The sequence below is a fragment of the Equus quagga genome, chromosome 11 (genome assembly GCF_021613505.1).
Source record: "Equus quagga isolate Etosha38 chromosome 11, UCLA_HA_Equagga_1.0, whole genome shotgun sequence".
NCBI classification, from domain to species: Eukaryota; Metazoa; Chordata; class Mammalia; order Perissodactyla; family Equidae; genus Equus; species Equus quagga.
The window spans coordinates 113,553,749-113,572,050 of record NC_060277.1 but is presented as its reverse complement, the minus strand read 5'-3'; the positions used below and the strand labels follow the sequence as shown (position 1 = coordinate 113,572,050).

General features: G+C 51.6%; 2 protein-coding genes and 1 long non-coding RNA gene across 13 annotated transcripts in view; 1 reads left to right on the top strand and 2 right to left on the bottom strand.

The window, feature by feature from the left end:
- TBC1D16 (TBC1 domain family member 16) overlaps positions 1 to 18,302 on the top strand; it is a 77,294-nt gene that overhangs the window by 55,540 nt on the left and 3,452 nt on the right. For all 6 annotated transcript variants that reach the window (XM_046677545.1, XM_046677546.1, XM_046677549.1 and 3 more), the window contains exons 4-10: positions 10,482 to 10,643; positions 11,648 to 11,795; positions 12,696 to 12,863; positions 13,367 to 13,515; positions 14,073 to 14,207; positions 15,022 to 15,208; positions 17,190 to 17,369. In XM_046677545.1, the coding sequence (XP_046533501.1) occupies positions 10,482 to 10,643; positions 11,648 to 11,795; positions 12,696 to 12,863; positions 13,367 to 13,515; positions 14,073 to 14,207; positions 15,022 to 15,208; positions 17,190 to 17,369 (1,129 nt within the window). The remainder of the gene's footprint in view (positions 1 to 10,481; positions 10,644 to 11,647; positions 11,796 to 12,695; positions 12,864 to 13,366; positions 13,516 to 14,072; positions 14,208 to 15,021; positions 15,209 to 17,189; positions 17,370 to 18,302) is intronic.
- LOC124247822 (uncharacterized) lies at positions 13,424 to 15,079 on the bottom strand. Its single transcript, XR_006890839.1, has 4 exons — positions 14,751 to 15,079; positions 14,308 to 14,654; positions 13,946 to 14,168; positions 13,424 to 13,563 (listed from the first exon to the last, which is right to left on the bottom strand). It is a non-coding gene; the product is annotated as an uncharacterized LOC124247822 (long non-coding RNA).
- LOC124247821 (uncharacterized) overlaps positions 15,500 to 18,302 on the bottom strand; it is a 13,044-nt gene continuing 10,241 nt past the window's right edge. Inside the window, exons 6-10 of one of the 6 annotated variants that reach the window (XR_006890836.1) lie at positions 17,583 to 18,012; positions 17,196 to 17,297; positions 16,572 to 16,970; positions 15,859 to 15,970; positions 15,500 to 15,625 (exon numbers count right to left, since the gene is read on the bottom strand). Coding sequence is in view for 1 of the 6 variants with exons in the window: in XM_046677551.1 (XP_046533507.1) it covers positions 15,576 to 15,625; positions 15,859 to 16,723 (915 nt within the window). In the remaining 5 variants the exon portion in view is untranslated. Of the gene's footprint in view, positions 15,626 to 15,773; positions 16,971 to 17,195; positions 17,298 to 17,582; positions 18,013 to 18,302 lie in introns of those variants that run through there. The other 5 variants (XR_006890837.1, XR_006890835.1, XR_006890838.1 and 2 more) reach the window with 5 other exon arrangements.

Genomic DNA, 18,302 nt, shown 5'->3' with positions numbered 1-18,302 from the left:
TTGCCTTGAGTATAACCCCCCGTACAGTGTTGGATAGAAGTGGCAAGATCAGCCATTCTTGTCTTGTTCCTGATCTTAGGGGAAAAGCTTTCCGTCTTTCACCATTGAGTATGACGTGAGCTGTGGGTTTTTCATAGATGTTGTTTATCAGATTGAGGAAGTTCCTTTCTATTTTTAGTTTGGTAAGTGTTTTCATTATGAAACAGTGTTGGATTTTGTAAAACGTTTCTTCGGCAGCTATTGAGATAATCGTGTGGTTTTTATCCTTTATTCTATTAATCTGGTGTATTACATTGATTGATCTTCGTATGTTGAACCACCTTTGCATTCCTGGCATAAATCCCACTTGGTCATGGTGTATAATCTTTTTTATATGTTGTTAGATTTGGTTTGCTAGTGTTTTGTTGAGAATTTTGTGTCTGTATTCATGAAGGATATTCACAAGGGCCTAAACTTTCCTGTTCTTGTGATGTCTTTGTCTGGTTTTGGTATCAGCAAGTGTCTTTATACAAAGTCGAAAGCGAAACACACAAAAGAGGATGATAAATATCTAAAGATTTCCCAAGAAATAAAGGAAAATCAGCACGTATTGGCTACCTGCTACATGTCAGACATTCTACTTAGCAACTTCCCAAAGGATGAAGAGAAATCACCATGGAGAAAGTGATGTTTAAGCTGGGCCTTGGAGAATGAGAAGAAGGGCAATAGGGAGAAGAAGGCAGGCAGCCCAGAGGGAGGGGCCTAAGCAAGCAAATGCCTGGAGAGAGGACCCCACAGGGTGGAAAGGAAGTGAGTTGTCCAGTTTACATAGGATATGTGCGGGGCAGGTAAAGAGGCGTACTGGGTTGAATAATGTCTCCAAAATTCATCTCCACCTGGAAACTCAGAACGCGACCTTATTTGGAAATAGGGTCTTTGCAGATGTAATTAGTTAAGATGAGGTCATTCTGGATTAGGTGGGCCCTAATCCGATGAGTAGTATCCTTATAAGAAGAGAAAACAGAAACACAGAGACGCACACACAGACAAGGGCCAAGTGGGGACGGAGGCAGAGATTGGAGCGATGTGTCTACAAACCAAGGAAAGCCTAGGATTGCCGGCAACCCCCGAAGCTAAGGAGGGAGCCTCCCATTGACCTTCAGAGGGCGCCTGGCCCTGCCGACACCTGGGTTTCAGACTTCTGGTCCCCAGAGCTGTGAGAATAACCTCCTACTGTTCAAGGCATGCAGTGTGGTACCTTGTTGCAAATAGGAAGCTTGTACAAGGGAGAAGGAGCAAAGATGAGCTGATGCCAGTTCCTGGAGCGTATTACAGGCCTAGGCGAGGCCTGGGCTTTCCTGGTAGACTGACCGCAGGCCGTTCTGAGCCAGGAGCTCGGGGCCAAGGGGAGGGGTAGACACGTTTTCAGGGATGCTTTTTAAAAGATGTTGCTTTTTAAGAGATGCTTTTAAAAAATAGAGCTTTGTTTTCCTCTTTATCTTCCATTGTTTTCTTTCTAAGTTGTTGTCTCTGGGAGTCGAACACCACATGGGTCAGGAGCTGGAGCTTTGGGTCTGCCGCCCCTGGCTGTCCACACCCGCTCTGCCATTTATCTCCTGCGAAATTTGGGGACGTCGCTCCTGGCCTCAGTGTCCTTAGCTGTAGAATGGGGTTAATAATGGCTCCCTCATGGGGTTGCTATAAGGAAGTCTTTCAAGCTCCCTGGCACGGAGGGAGCCGCCAGTGAATGGCAACCACGGCGATGAGTGCTTATCTGTGCCTCACTTTTTCCTGTACTTTTTTTCTTTTTGAAATTATCCTTATTGGTTTTACAATATAGAAAGCAATGCAGACTTCTTGTAAAAAAAAAAAAAAAAAGAGTGTAGAAGATTAGCTTATTATTTCTGATTAAAAATGATACATTATTCCTTTTAGAAAAGTTGTGAAATAAAGAACAAGATGAAAATAAACTATAATCATACCATCTAGAGATGACCGTTATTATAATTTTAGTGCAGTTTTCTACTTCCATAATGTATTTATGTAAATATAAAGTATCTATAAATATACATTATATATAAAGCCATATTGAGATCATATTTCACATAGTTTTGCATCCTACTTTCTTCATTCAACGTAATAGTGTGAGCATTTTCTTTGGTCGTTAAATACTTTTATAAAATGTTTTGTCATAGCTTAATGGCGTTATATCATATGAATGTGCCACAATATATTAAAATATTCTCCTATTGTTGGAATTTAGCAATAATACTGAGTTGAATATTGGTATTTTTTACAACTTTATTGAAGTATAATTGATGTACGATAAACTGCGTATATTTAAAGTGTACAGTTTTCTGAGTTTCGACATATACCTAACCCATGAAACCATCGCCGCAATCAAGATAATGAACATGTCCATCACCCCCAAAAGTTTCCTTGCGTCCCTTTATAATCCTTCCTTCCCTCCCTCCAGCCCCTGCCCCCAAAGCGACTAACCTGCTTTCTGTCACTGTAGGTTAGTTTGTGTTTCCTAGAATTCTGTATAAACCAAATCATGCAGTCCCTACTGCTTCCAGCCAGCAGAGTGATTTTGCGGTGTATCCACATTGTTACGTGTATCAGCAGGTCCTTCATTTTTATTGCTGAGTCGTAGTTCATTGCCCGTATATACCACAATTTGTGTATCCATTCACCCGTTGATCCCTGGGTTGTTTTCAGTTCTTAGCTATTACAAATAAAGCTGCTGTGAACATTTATGCAGAAGTCTTGCCTGTGGACATATGTTTTCATTTCTCTTGGTAAATGGCTGGGTCCTACAGTAGGCGTGTGTTTTACTTTTTAAGAACCTGCCAAAGTGCTTTCCAAAGTGGTTGTAGCATTTCTCATTCCCTCGAGCAGTGTGTGAGAGTTCCACTCCTCCGGGTCCTCATCAGCGCTTGGTCTGGTCAGTCTTTTTCGTTTTAGCCAATAGCAGTGTGTAGGAGCAGCTCATCGTGGCTTTAGTTTGCAATTCCCTGATTAGTAATGATACCGAGTATCTTTTCATGTAGCCTTTTGAGTCTGGCTTCTTTCACTTAACATAATACATTTGCGATTTGTCCATGTTGTGTGTATTGGTGGTTTCTTCCTTTTTACCACTGAGTAGTATTCCATTATACATACGTACCACTGTTTATTTATCCATTCACCAGTTGAAGGGCTTATCTGTTGATTCTTGTTCTTGCAATTATGAATAAAAACTGCTATAAACATTCACACAGATTTTTGTGCGAGCCTTGTCATTTATCTTGGATAAATACCTAGCAGTAGGATTGCTGAGTGGTATGGTAAATGTGTTTGAATTTATAAGACACTGCCAGACTGTTTTCCAAAGGGGCTTTTTCATTTTGCATTCCCACCAGCAACGTGTGCAAGTTCCAGTTACGCTGCCTCCTGGCCAGCTCTCTGTTCTGTCAGTTTTCCTTTGTTTGTTTTTCAGTCATTCTAATACGTGTGTAGTGTGTCACACTGTATGTCTTTGTGTCGCATTGTGGTTTCCATTTACGTTTCTCTCATGATCAACGATGTTGAGCACCTTTTCATATGCTTATTTGCCACCTTATTTGATGAAGTGTCTTGCCAAATCTTTTGCCCATTTTAAAATTTTGTTGTTTGTTTTCTTACTACTGAGTTTTGAGGGTTCTTTATAAATTGTAGATATAAATCCTTTATCAGATATGCATTGTGCAAGTGTCTTTTCCCAGTCTGTGGCTTGTCTTTTGATTTTCTTAATGATGTCTTTCAAAGAGCACAAGTTTTCCATTTTAATGAAGTCCAGTTGATCGATGTTTTTCTTTTATGGATCATGCTTTTGCTGTCATATCTAAGAAATCTTTGTCTAACAATACCACTGAGTTTCAAGAGTTCCCCGTACATGCTTTGGATACAAGTCCATTATTGGACATATGTGCTGTGAATATTTTCTCCTAGGCTGTGGCTTGCATTTTTGTTTTCTTTAATGGTGTATTTTGAAGTTAGGTATCACATCTCGGTCTGTGATCCATTTTGAGTTAATTTTTGTGTATGACATGAGGAAAGGGTTGATGTTAATTTTTTGCATAGAGATATCCAGTTGATCTCACCATTTGTTGAAAAGCTATTCTTTCTCCGTTGAATTGTCTTTGCATCTTTGTTGATAATCAATTGATCATAGTTGTCTCTTTCTGAACTCTCTACTCTGTTCCATTGATCTAAAAGTCTACCTTTTCACCAATACCAAACTGACTTGATTACTGTACGTTTATAATAAGTCTCAAAATCAGATACGTCCTCCAACTTTGTTCGTTTTTAAATAATTGCTTTGGTTATTGTAGGTCTTTTGCATTTCCATATGAATTTTATAGTCAGCTTGTTGATTTCTACCCAAAAAAAATCCTGCTAGAATTTTGATGGGGATTGTGTTGAACCCTTAGATCAATTTGGCAAGATTACCATCTTCACGATGTTGACTGAGTCAATCCATGGACATGGTATAGCGCTCCATCTATTTAGGTTTCCTTTAACTTTTCTCAGCAAAGTTTTGTGTTTGTTATTTGTTGGACTTATTCCTAAGTATTTTATGTAGGTTTCTTTTTTTCTTTTTGCTATTATAAATGGAATTTTTCTTTATTGACATATAATTGATATATAACATTATGTTGGTTTCAGACTTTGTGTTGTCAAGCTGGAGCTACAGTGTTGAATTAAGAATATGCAGATATGACCTGCTGAATGAGGGAGCACATGCCACCCACACGGGGTCAGCTCCCACTTTGGGGAAGTGAAACCCATGAGGCCATTTGGATTGAAGGCACAGTTTCAATACACCCACACAAAGGAAATAGTCATAAGATTTATTACTTACAGTTCCCAGAAGCGAAGGGGCGTATGAGCCGGGGAAAGGGCAGTTGTCCGTCCCAGGTCATGACTGAGCAGGAGATAGAGAGCAGGGTAGCAAGCACCTGCTACCCTGGTTGGGATGGACGTCAGAAACTTTTCATAGGCTTAATTCTAAGCGATTATTTTAAAAGATGCCCCCGGGAGAGATAAAGGGAGAACTTACGACAAGAATCCTAAATTTAAGTCCTTATCTAAATGTGCAGACTCTGGATGTGAGCAGGGTTATCCTACTCTAAATTGCCTAGGCAGCAACTCAGAAAAATGAAAGTTGTTTTCCTCAAAAGCTATTTTCTCAAAAATTGTCTTTCTTATCCCAGGTGTATAACATAATGATTCCACATTTGTATATATTGCAAAACGGTCCCCACGATGAGGCTAGTTTGGAATCTTTTATTTATAATATTTTCCAATTGTGTGTTGCTAGACTTTAAGAATACAATTGATTTTTCTGCATTAATCTTTTATCCTGCAATCTCACCAACTTCACTTATTAGTTCTAACAGTTGTTTTGGAAATTCCATGGGATTGTTCATGTAAACAACCGTATCATCTGCAAATTGGGACCGTTTTCCTTCTTCTCTTCCCATCTTTATGCCTTCCTTCTCTTTTCCTGCCTCGTGTGGAGGCTGGAGCCCCCAGGGCTGTGTTGACGAGAGTGGTGAGGGCGGGCATCCTCGCCTATCCCCGTCGTGAGGGAAAAGGTTGGTCTCCTACAGGGGGTACGATGGCAACTAGAGTGACGCAGGTGCCCCTTATCAATGTGAGGTGGCGCCCTTCTAGGCCTACTTCCCTGATGGTTTTTGTCATGAATGAGTGTTAGATTTTTGTCAGATGCTTTTTCTGCATTCATGGGTGTATTTTTTTTGGATATTTCTGGCTCTTAGGATCAATACCTGGAAATAAAAGTAGAGGATGAAAATGCATAAACATTTTTAAGCTGTTTGCATGCTATTTCCTGGTTGCCATTCAGGGCAATTTGACCGCTGTAGAGTCCCCCCGGTCGTGCAAGAATGTTTCCCCAAACCCTTACCTACAGTGAATATTCTAATTTTTAAATTACTGGCAATTTCGTAGACTTCCCCCTAAATGATATCTTATCCCATTTGCATTTATTTCATTACTCTGGACTTGAAAATTTTTTTGGTTATTTGTATTTATTCTCTAGAGATTTGTTTTTTCTTATCCTTTTGACATTTTTCTATTGGGAATTTTTTCTTTTCTTTTTGATTTACATACTTTTTTTCATATTAGAGATGTTGATCTCTGTCATATGTATGTCCCAGTTTGTTCTTTGGCTTTTTGTTTTGTTTTTAATAGATTGTATTTTTTTAGAGCAGTTTAGGTTCATAACAAAATTGAGCGGAAGGTACCGAGATTTCCCATATACCCCCTGCCCTGCCCACATGCACAGAACCCCACTATGGACATCCCCCACCGGTGGTGCATTTGTTACAATTGACAAACCTCAGTTGACACATCGTTATTAACTAAAGCCCACAGCTTACGTTAGGGCTCATCTTGGTGTCGTGCATTCTGTGGATTTGGACACGGGTAATGACACGCATCCACATTACAGTATCCTACAGTCATTTCACTGCCCTAAAAATCCTCTGTGCTCCGCCTGTCCACCCCTCCTTCCCGCCACCTCCTGGCCACCACTGATCTTTTTACTGTCTCCATAGTTTTGCCTTTTCCAGAATGTGATATAACTGGAATCATACAGTGTGTAGGCTTTTCAGACTGGCTTTTTTCAATTCGGAATATGCATTTAAGGTTCCTTCATGTCTCTTCGTGGCTTAATAGCTCATTTCTTTTTCGTGCTGGATAATATTCTCTTGTCTGGGTGGACCACAGTTTGCTTATCCGTCCACCTACTGAAGGACATCTCGGCTGCCTCGAAGTTCTGGCAATTATGAGGAACCATCAAAGGGGGGCATTATTTCCAGCCCCCCTCACCCCATCGTTCCCTCTCCACACACACAACACCACCCTCCAAAACCTGCACACCCTTCCCAACATGCCATGCCCTGCTCTCCCCATGGGGTGGGCTGAAGTTTCCAGAAACCAGATTCAGGATGGAGGCTCACGCTGGCAGAGACATGGGCAGAGGCCCCCTCTCCGCTGCTGTGGCCAGAAGGACTGGTCCCCTGGAGGAGGAGGAGCTGATTTCAAACCAGGAAAGAGCCCCAGAGAGAGGGCCCACCCCACTCCTTCCTGCAGCAACTCGCCTCCACAGGCAGGAGCCTGCTTAAACCCTTTACAACTCCCAGGGGGAAATTATTGGCATTAATTAATTGATTGATTAATTCAGGACACTATACTTGAGACCTGGGGCTCAATCGAATTATTGTTCAGCTGACTCTAAAGGCTCGGAACAAAGAAAAGCAGGAGCATTTAGAAGTTTGAATATTTCAAAATAGTAAAATCTGGCCCCAGTGTCTCTTTGACCTTGAGAACCACAACTCAATAATTTTGGAGGTTTCTTCCTCCCTCCTCAAGCCTTTTCTGAAAGTGGACACTTCTGGTATGTGTGTATCAGTTATCTATTGCTGCGTAACAAACGACTCCAAAACATAGCCGCTTGAAATAGCAACCTTTTATTTGCTCACAGTTCTGGGCTAGGCTGGTGCTGCCGGGCTCTCCCTGGCTCCTTCAGGCAGCCGTGGCCAGCTGGAGGCTCGACCGGGTGGAGGGTCTGCAATGGCCTCTGTCCATATGGGTGGGGCCTCCGGTGCTGACTCTCATCTGGGCCTCGCTCCTCGTGGTCTCGTCTCTCGTGCCTGGGCTTCCTTATCTGGCAGCAGGGTGCACCAAGAGTGAGAATGCAGAAGCTGCCAGGCCTCCTGAGGCCAGGCTCCAGAGCTCACAGAAAGGCGCTTTCACCGCATCCTATTGGCCAAAGCAACTCACAGGGCCGCCTGGATTCCGGGGCTGGGGAATCGACTCTGTGCCTCACATTGCGTGCGTTGCTGGGTGGAGAAAGAACTCACTTGCTGTGTTTTGCGGTGGCGATGCTGGCGTTTCTCTTTTTCGTTTCTGTTTTTGCATTTTGGTGATCCTTAGAGCACAACAAAACTAAGAAACGCTGTATTTCCTAGCGTTTAGCATCTTCTGGTTCTATCTATAAAACATTTTAAACTTGCAGTTTGGAGAATTATTGCCTAAATAAACTACCCTTTTAATTTTAATGCAGCACACATAATAATTTTATGACCAAACCAAATTATAACCAGCACATATGAATAGTCTTAAAACCAAATTGCTCCACGTGTGTGAAAAGATGAAAAATAAAAACTGTGCATATTTCAATTTCCCCAAGATTTTATTTCCTTACAATTTTTTTTTTCTATGACTTCAAAATTCCCAGACCTTTTACATTTTCATCCCAGGCATGAGCATTAAATGACTTCGCGTCCTATGCCAGGCCTGTGCTGGGAGCTGGAGATGCAGCAGCAGCCAGGGTACAGTCGTGACCCTTGGCAGGCGATGTCGTCCTCCATGACCTCAATGGCCATACAGTCATCTGCCATCACAGACCCTAAATAACAGGGAGCTGAGGCTTCCGTCAACTTTGCTCCAGTTTGAACCCCTGAAACCCCAGCTGTAGGTCCCAGGCATAGTGTCTTGAATTAATTAATCGATCAATTAATTAATGCAAATAATTTCCCCCTAAGGAGTTGTAAAGGGTTTAAGCAGGCTTCTGCCTGGAGGCAAGTTGCTGCAGGAAGCTGCGGGTGGGCCCTCTCTCTGCAGCTCCTTCCCCCCCAGGGGACCAGTCCTCCCACTGCAACAGCAGAGCAGGGTCTTCCCCCCCGTGATTCTGCCAGAGTGAGTCTCCATCCTGGCTTGGCCTGCCCCACGGGGTGAGCAGGACGCCCCAGGTTGGGAGGGCGTGCAGGTTTTAGAGGATCCGCTCGGTGCCTGTGGAGAGGGGAGGATGGGGGGCGGGGGCTGGAAATAATGCCACCCTTTGGTGGCTCCCCTCCAGCTGGTTTGGAGGCCAGCCCGGGATGGGCCGGCCGGCCGGGGACGCACGCCAAGCACATGCTCCCCGGCCGCTGCGGCCGCATTGTTCCATAAGCAGATTATGAAACGCCGCATGAAGTGGCCTGGCGGGGGGGCTGACTTCAGACCTGCGACTTGCCTTGTTTCGCAAACAATAATTGCACAGCGCAGCCCAGTCAGGGTCCACTAGGGAAGACGGGAGAATCCCTCAGCCTTTTGGGGTCCGAGTTTGCTGTGTGGCCACAGTGGTTCAGCTTATCCGCCTATCTTGCCATCCGGGTATCTATCTTGACCTGAGGCTGTCTCCTCGGAAAGCCCAGGTGCCCCACAGAAATGGAAAGACCAGGCTCTGTCGCCTCCTCAGACAGGTGGGGAAGAAAGCCCCCTCCCACCCCCCAGGCCAGGTGTTGTTCTAGAAGCAGCGAAGGGTCTGAAAGGGCAGCCTTTCTCTTTGAGGAAGTTCCGAGTTCTGAGGGACTGTGCTCAAATCATCCAAGACTGGGTACCCGCTGGAGGAAGAGGTGCCTCTGACACTTTTATGTCCTGGGCTAAAATGAGAAAGCAGGATAAGGCGACAGCAGGGGTCTCTCTGTAGGATGCTGGGCTCAGAGTCCGGACCGAAGCTTGCCCTTAACCTGCGTGGACGTCAGCAGGCATTTGCTGGATGTTACCATTAAATCTCAAGAGGGAGCATTTAGCCTGTGGGGTGGCTGAATTCATGTAATAAAATATTTTGCAGCTGAGGTTCTAAACAAATTCATGAATTTTTTTTAAAAAAAGCAGAATAAGTGGGGTTGTATTGTGAACTTCAAACTTAGAGGCAGTTAAATATGCCGGTGAGGACATGGGCCACAAAGCTTGGGTTCAAATCCAGCTCTACCGCCTGATAGCTGTGTGGCCTGGAGCAAGTTACTTAATCTCTCTGCGCCTCAGTTCCTCTTCTGTACAATGGAGGTAACAACACTACCCATCCCAGAGGGTGGGCCAGGCCCACGCTGAGCGCTGAGCGTTTGTAAATGTTCCTTGTTTGTATTAATAGTATTAATAACCCAAGTGTTTCCTTACTGAACCAACACTTTTTCAGGAAAATAGTGAACCAATCCAAATCCAAACGGAAGCCCCGTGCTGTCCGAAATGGTCATGAAACAGCTCCTCTTAGGAAACCCTGAGGACCAGGGTGCCCAGCACTGAGCGCTGTGCAGCCATAGTCTACACAAAGCCCCATTTTTACCCTCGCGTTGCAAATGTGGAAACAAAGGCTCAGAGGGGCTTGGTAACATTGCCAAGGTCACACAGCAAGGGCCAGTCAGTGTGACCTCTTCTGTCACCTTGACCACTTACTGCCTCTATTGAAGTGGAACTGAATTTGACCACGAAAATGCTTCCCATCTACATGAAAATGTCACTGGGCATGACCTTGACGGGATTCCTTCACTCCTGGTGTCTCAGGAGAGCCTGTGACGTGCACGTGTGTTTGGTGTGCGTGTTTCCACGGTTTCCCCCAGCCCTCCCCTGCCCTTCCCCCCTGGCTGCATGGACAGAGAAACGTGTGGCCATCACCTGACCTGCTCCAGCAGCTCCCCCTCCAGCGCGGACGCCCACCTGCGCTTCTCGGACAGTGACGGCCTCCTGCAGACCCCGCGCTGGGACGAGCCACAGCGGGCGTGTGCCCTGGAGCAGATCTGTGGCGTGTTCCGTGTGGACCTGGGGCACATGCGCTCCCTCCGCCTGTTCTTCAGGTGAGCTCCATCTCTTGGTGGCTTCCCAGAAGTTGGAGGTTGTGCCGTGTCCGGGCGTGGGCTGGGGCTCTGGGGTCAGGGCCCCGGCTGTTTCACTAACGCCAGCATCCCTAAACCAGTGCTTCCCAACATCACTGTCTCATCAGCAGTGGTACCTACTATGACTGCCCCACGGGAACCTGGTCGGGTGGCTCCCTAACTCTTCCATCTGCCCTCAGGGTGTTGGCAGCCGGCTATTGCTTGGAACTCTGGCTTGGGGAAGAAGCGAAGAAGCCAGACCAGGGCTGCACAGAGAGTAGCGTCTGCAGGCTGCTCCCTGTCACCCACCCAGGGGCTCTGCGGCTCGCCCGTGTGCTCAGGACCGGGCTGCGGCTTTCTGATGGGTGGACCATGGCTATTAGTGTCCTGCCTAATAGTTACATCTCTCCTCCCGAAAGGCAGGGTGGCCCAGTGAGAGACAGTGCCAACCACAGACCTGCTTAGAAGAAACAGGCGCGTCACTGGAAGGGGTTGCCCCACCAGAGACACATTCCGGCCTTTCACGGAAGGGCGGCGAAGGTGGGGCTGCCCGCCTGATGGATGTGCCGTGAATTTCCCTGCAGGAGTCTCCCAGAGTGCCACCTGTGAATGATGTTCTCTCAGTGCCCACCCCACCTGGGTTCAAAACCTGCTTCCACTCCGCTGGTCTCCTGGAGAGAAAGGACTGGGCGGCCTGGCGGGTGGGAGCGGGGGCGGCAGGCTGCTCTGGCAGGTCTCCCGGGAGCGAGGCCGGCCCTGCATCCGGGCCTCCCCAGGAGGGAGCTGTCTTGCCTTCTTCAGCAGAGGGGGCAACGGCATAATTCTGTCCCCCTCCCACCGGCAGCCAAACTGCACACACAGGGACACTTCCCGTTTCCTGCCTCTGAGGTCGGGCGATAGCGCGGTCTCTGATTAGGCCTGGAAGTAAAAACCCGTTGTTTACGCGTTCTTCGGTCTTTTCTCTGCCCGCTGCCATGGCCGCTCAGCGACGAGGCCTGCACCAGTGGCCAGCTGGTGGTCGCCAGCCAGGAGAGCCAGTACAAGGTTTTCCACTTCCACCACGGGGGCCTGGACAAGCTGTCGGACGTGTTTCAACAGTGGAAATACTGCGCCGAGACGCACCTCAAAGACCAGGTAGGCCAGAGGCCCAACCGGGGGTCAGGGGGGTCACCTGGCTGCCGGGACCCCCTGCCCTGGGTCCAGGACTTCCCCCGCACAGGTCTCTGCTCCCGAGCCCGAGGCCTCCCGGGTGTGACCCGTGGTCGCTGGGTGGCTGATAGAACAGCAACTTTGGGCTTGAGACATGGGTTTGAGAGGCCCAGGGCTTCTGTGAAGTCAGAGCTCGGCACTTGAAAAATCATGTTTTGACAAGGCTTCCTGCCATATTTTGCTCAATCTACATACAAATGTAATAAGAGCTCTCTAATTATCTGTTTAAGATACTGTATGTGCTTATTAGAAATGGGGCTGACTTTAAAATTCCCTGCCTTCCACAGAGCCTCCTGCTGGCTCCCCTTATTAAAGTAGCATGGCGCTTTTTTCCCCCTACATTGAACAACCTTTGATTTTTGAATTAAATGTCAGCTGCAGTTTCGCCCTGGATTCGTGACTGCCCGTGGAGACAACCTGACAGGCGGGCTCCCGCTCACAGAACAGCGACCCCATTGTATGCGGCCAATCACGTGTAATTTATTGCAGGCCCTCCCGGCAGAGGGAAGTTGGGCCGAACGAGGCATTAATTCCGTGTTTGCGGCCGGGGTGGGAGGGAACGCGGGGGGCGGCGGCGAGGGGCACGGCGGTTGGTGGGAGTGGGCCGGCCGGGGAGCTGAGCGGCCAGGGGAAGCCGATGCTGGGATGAAGGTATTTTCATTTTAATTGCGTCTAATTACACTTGCCATTTAGGGGTTTGTGTGCAGGGGCGGGCGGTCCCCCTCCTTTCAGGAGAGAGAGAGAGTCTTTCACGTTCTGGGAAGACAGCACCGCTCCAAAGCCCAGAGTCGGGGACGCTGATCTTGCCCGTTCCCTCCTGTCCAGCAGGTCGCCGACGAAAAGACGTGCATGCGGTTCTCCATCCGTCGGCCCAAACTGCCCTCGTCCGAGACGCACCCCGAGGAGAGCATGTACAAGAGGCTGGACGTCTCCGCCTGGCTGCGCCACCTGAACGAGCTGGGCCAGGTGGAGGAGGAGTACAAGCTGCGCAAGGTGAGGCCGGGCCCTCGGGAGGGTGGCCGGCCAGCCGGGGGGAAGGGGGCCGGGCACCCTTGGGGGCCACCTCCAGGGGGGCCCGTGCCCTTGTGCAAGGAGCTGTGTGAACACGCCCGATGAAGCAATCAAAGCCGCCGGGTTGAAAAAGAAACCTCCCGAGCGGGTTTGGGGGATCCCGCGTCAGCCTGTATAGAAGGGCGCGCGGTGAAATGCAGCACTTGCAAACCCGAGGATTAGGCCGCGACGTGAGAACGACACGTTAATCTGAGCGCCACCCCAGGGGGGGCATTGACATTGAAATGAGCCTGGTTTGTGTCCTGTATGGGAATGGAGGGCCGGCTCTTTCCCCTGCAAACATGTGCAAATTGCAGCGATCTGAATCAAGGCATCAGTTGTCAAGAAGGCGCAGCAGAGCCACCAAAACACACGTCTCCCGGGATTTGGGGGTGCTCTCAGCGGCCCTGTTTTGGCCCCTCCCCAACTTTCGCCGCTTCCTCCAGGCCATTTTCTTCGGCGGCATTGATGTGTCAATCCGGGGGGAGGTCTGGCCCTTCCTGCTGCGTTATTACAGCCACGAGTCCACGTCGGAGGAGAGGGAGGCCATGCGGGTGCAGAAGCGGAAGGAGTACGCGGAGATCCAGCAGAAAAGGTGACCGCCGCCCGGCCAGCCCGCCCCCGAACCGCGGAGGGAAATGTCCTTTGAAAAGGCAATTGGAGGTGCAATTCAGCATTGATAATACGTTCCGTGACCCATAGTCTCTTTCGAAAATGGGTCTCCCAGGAACGTGAGTGATAGGGTTGGCTAAGTGCAGCCATTATCCCGAGCACTCAGCCTCGGGACCACGGCCTCTTTAGTTGCATGTCAAGGTCTTAGAATTCGTTTTCAGAAACAGACTTAACGAGGCGCTGACATCCCACAGCTGGACGCTGGGGTGGCAGCCGGCCTCAAGGGCCAGCCGGGAGCCCACTGCGGAGGTCTGTCTGGGCCTGGCTGACCCCAGGCCGAGGTCAGCTCTCCCCTCCCGGACACAGGGACCCATGAGGCCAAGTCAATGTTGGGAAAGGCCTCGGACACGCACCTCCAAGTCAGCGGGGAGCTGGAGGGTTTGCAGCGGCAGCAGCACCCCAGGCCCCTTCTGGGGAGCAGGGGCTCTGCTGCAGTGTGCACAGCTCGCTGACCCCAGCGGGTGCTCTGCTCCGGGCCAGGCTCTCCATGACTCCCGAAGAGCACAGAGCCTTCTGGCGCAATGTGCAGTTCACCGTGGACAAGGATGTGGTTCGCACAGATCGGAGCAACCAGTTCTTCCGAGGCGAAGGCAATCCCAACGTGGAGAGCATGAGGTACCCGCCTCCCCTGGGCCACACCGGTCCTCCTCGCAGAGGCCTGGGCCCAGCTCCCCACCTCACTTCCTCACCTGCCCCTCTGTGAGCGTCCCCTTACCCCTCGGGCCTCAGCTGACCCTCTGGGAAGTGGGCAAGCAGCAGCAGCATCTGCGGGGGTTAGGGGTCAGGTGTCTTTCTTCCTTCCTTCACAATGCCCGGAAGTAGAGGATCGTTAGCTACTTCAGCAATGTCGATTGGCCTCTTATGGCCCCAGCGTCCCAGGGAAGCCCTGTAGGTCCCGCCCAAGGCTGCCAGCAAAGGCCCCCATCCTCCGGGCCTCCACCAAGACTGGCCTTGCTTGGCTCACAGCAACCATGGATGAGCCTCTGTCTCCCAGTGGGTGGTCCTCCCAGTGATAAAGCCACACTGAGCCTGGGGTTGGCATCTTTGACATTCTGCTGCTGCCTGGCAAATAATTGCACAAAATTAGCAGCCCATAAAATGTCCCTGCCAGCCCACCCTTTGTCACAGGCAGTCGGCCATTAAGAAAATGAGACCCACATTCCTCCTTCCCCTCTGCTCCAGAGGTCTGGGCATGGTGACTGGTTAATTGCAGGCCACTCAATTTCCCAAGGCTTCAGAGACAGTCCCCAGAGCTGCCCTCCTTCCCCTGAGATCGAGGCGAAGGAGGGGCATCCTGGCAGCCCAGGGTCTCCAGCCTGGGGTTCTGCTGGTGCTGGCCCGGGTGACATGCCACCAAGCAGACAGCAAGGGTGGGCTATGTTGTGGCCACTCTCCGCCAACCGCCCTGCTCTCTGCACCGTGTCGCCAGGAGGATCCTGCTGAACTACGCCGTGTACAACCCGGCCATCGGCTACTCCCAGGGCATGTCGGACCTGGTGGCACCCATCTTGGCCGAGGTCCTGGACGAATCAGACACCTTCTGGTGCTTTGTGGGTTTGATGCAGAACACCATCTTCGTCAGCTCTCCTCGGGACGAGGACATGGAGAAACAGCTGGTGAGGCTCGGGGACGTGTGGTCGAGGGCAGCCGGGAGAGAGCACGCTACCTCCTCCCCTTGCTGCCAGGGGTCATGTGTGGTCAGCAGGCAGCAGAAAAGCCGGGTGGGCGTTGCCAGCGTAGTATGGGGGGCTTAGCCCTGGGCCTCTGGGGAAGAGTCAGCTTTCCCAGGAGGGACGCAGGCTGCTCCCAGGCCTCAGGACCCACTCTGCCATCCTCACCCCATGCTCCCTGCAGGCCGGACTATGCAGAGCCTGCCCCTGGGGCCTCCCACCTCCCTGTTCGGAGCATCCCAGCCCAGGCTCCGTCGCAGGGTGAGGAGAGAGGGCCCATCGCAGCTGGTCCTGTGCTTTATCAGACAGGTCTTCAGGTCCGTCTGGGCTGCTCCCTGCCAGGGTCCAACACAGCCAGGGCTCCTGAGTGGGGACAGGAACTGGAAGAGCTCCTGAAGCCACCCTGGAGCCCACTGGGCAGTTGTCACACCCTACCCCGAGGGCAGCAGGCCTTCCCTGCACTGCCCAGCCAGTAGCCCTCCCTGCACGGCCTCCCCTAATCCACACAGACCAGGCAGCACTAAACGCTGGGGCGGGGACAGGCAAAGCTGGGCAAGCCGGTGCCAGGAGTGTTCACTCGTCACTCTTCACAGCACCTGTGTGTCCAGGCACCTGCCAGGTGCCAGGTGCCGGGCTCTGTGGCCTGGTCTCAGCACCCAGTCCAGGAGAGCGCCTCGGCCTGAAAGCTGACAGCGCGGGGAGAGGATGCTGGGTACAGGGGAGCGATACAGAAAGGGCCCTGGTGACCGAGACGGGAAGGAAGGCAGGGGGACCAGGCTGACTCCCTGTTGCGTAGGGTCTGGCCCTGGGCACTGCCAAGACTTTGCTGAGCACAGAGTTCTGGGCAGTGACACTGTGTGGCCTGGTCTTGTTGGACCAGATGCAGTGAGGGCAGAGCTGGATGCGGGGCCTCGAATGCCAGGGCCATGGACTAACTGTCATAGGGCCACTGAAGACTGGAAGGGAGAGCACAGCGGAGGGTGTGAGGACGAGGGAGCGGGAGCAGGGAGGCGTGGACTGGAACAGAGGACACCTGGGCGGGGGTGGGGAGTGTCCTGAGGGAGGGGTCAGCTGCACGCCTGGACTTGACCCTGCTGTGGGCCACAGGGTGGAGAAACTGGCCAGTTGAGAAGGATCCTCAGAATGAGTTCCTACAAGGGCCCCGTGCCACCCCAGCGGCTGTCTCGAGCAGGAACAATGGGCCACTTGTGTGGGAAGGGGCCTGTGAGTCACCGAGCCCCTGCCCCAAGATCCCCCGGCCCAGCCTGCCCACCCTCGGAGCCGCCATGATGTCAGGTTTCCACAGTACCTGGGGAGGCAATTATGGGGTCTGACCGGATTCGGCCCTGATGGGCTCATGCAGCCCGTGGCCCGGTGACTCGTGACTGCTGGAGATTGATTTTCCGACGGCTCTGGTGAGGTCAGCAGCCCCAGCCAGGCGCTGCCAGAAATAGCCTCCATCTTGTCCCGCGTCACTGGGTGGTGACCTTAAGTGCCGGAATCGAGCATCCTGGGGTTCAGAAACCGCCCCCCCACTCTAAATCAGCTCTGAAAGGTGATGGATCCCAGCCATCCGAGCGGAAAGTGGTTGGGCGGGGGTTCTGTGGATGATCCGCTTGCACTCCCAGGAAGGACAGGGCGTCAGACACAGCCCACATGGTGCTACACTCTGCCTTGCCCTGGGCTGTGCCACAGAATAGTCTGAAATCTGGGATAAACCAGCAGAGACAGGTGTGAGTCAAATTCAGCGGCAGGATAATATGAGCAGGTGCAGACGCACATAGCAGATAGAGACCCCGTGAACGGCTCGCCTGCTTTTCAGGGGTGGGGTGCCCAAGGAAGGGCCCTGGTGGGAGTGGGCTTCCTGGGCCGGGCGGGCGGGCCTGCGCGGGGCTGGGGTGCTGACTCGCCCCGGCCTCGCCCCCAGCTGTACCTGCGGGAGCTGCTTCGGCTGACACACCTACGCTTCTACCAGCACCTGGTCTCGCTGGGGGAGGACGGCCTGCAGATGCTCTTCTGCCACCGCTGGCTCCTGCTGTGCTTTAAACGGGAGTTCCCTGAGGCTGAGGCCCTGCGAATCTGGGAGGCCTGCTGGGCCCACTACCAGGTGAGCCGGGGCGGGCATCGAGGGTGGGGGCCAGGACCTCCGCCCCGGAGCGACAGTCACCATCCCGTACCTGGCCTGAGGGGCAATCAGGGTGCCAGCGTAACTGTGCACTTCCTCTGGGGTCCCCTCTTCTGCAACTCCCGACCCCCCCACAAAACACTGCAGCCCCTCATGCAGCAACTGCCTTCTAGTCCCACGCGGCTGGCTTCCCACCTGCAACTCGCCTCCCAAGGAACTGAAATCGATGCAAATTGCCCGCTGACTGCGCTCATTACCACGTTCTGGGGCTGAGCTCGCTCCTGTCACAACCAATCAGCATGAAAGACACTGAGGGGGCCGAGCAGGCCAGGAAGCCAGTGCCCACCGTGCTGGAGCCAGTGCCCACCCCGCCTGCCCCCATCGGGACGGCTCAGGGAAAGGGTGTGAGAGCCTGCTTCCCCATCAGCCCCTCTAGAGAGCCCAGGACTAGCCTGCGGTCCCCGCCCAGTGATGTCGATTTCCACTTGCCGTCCACCGTTATCAGCATCTCCTCAACAGATTCTCCTGGGAGCGTGGCACTGGCCCCATCACATGGCTGCGACACCCAAATTAGTGACAAGCTGGCGATGTTCAAGGATGGGCAAGTCTCTCTGAATCCATCAGCCTTTAAAAAAATAGTATTGATGCATCTGGGAGAGGGCCGGGACCCTTTCTGCGAGAGCAGGCTCCATCCTCACTGAGCAGCCCCGGCACCTTGCAGGGAGATGGGAACAGTCACCAGCCCGCAGAAGTGTGCCCCCGCATTTCCCACCCTTACGGAGGTCGCTGGAGGACCGTATCTGACAAAAGTGAGTCTGAAGAAACCCACGCTGGTGCTACACTCGGTCTTTGGAGCCATCCGTCCTGCCCGCCTCCCGCCCTCGCCCTGGCCGGGTCTGGCTTCACTGCCCGCCT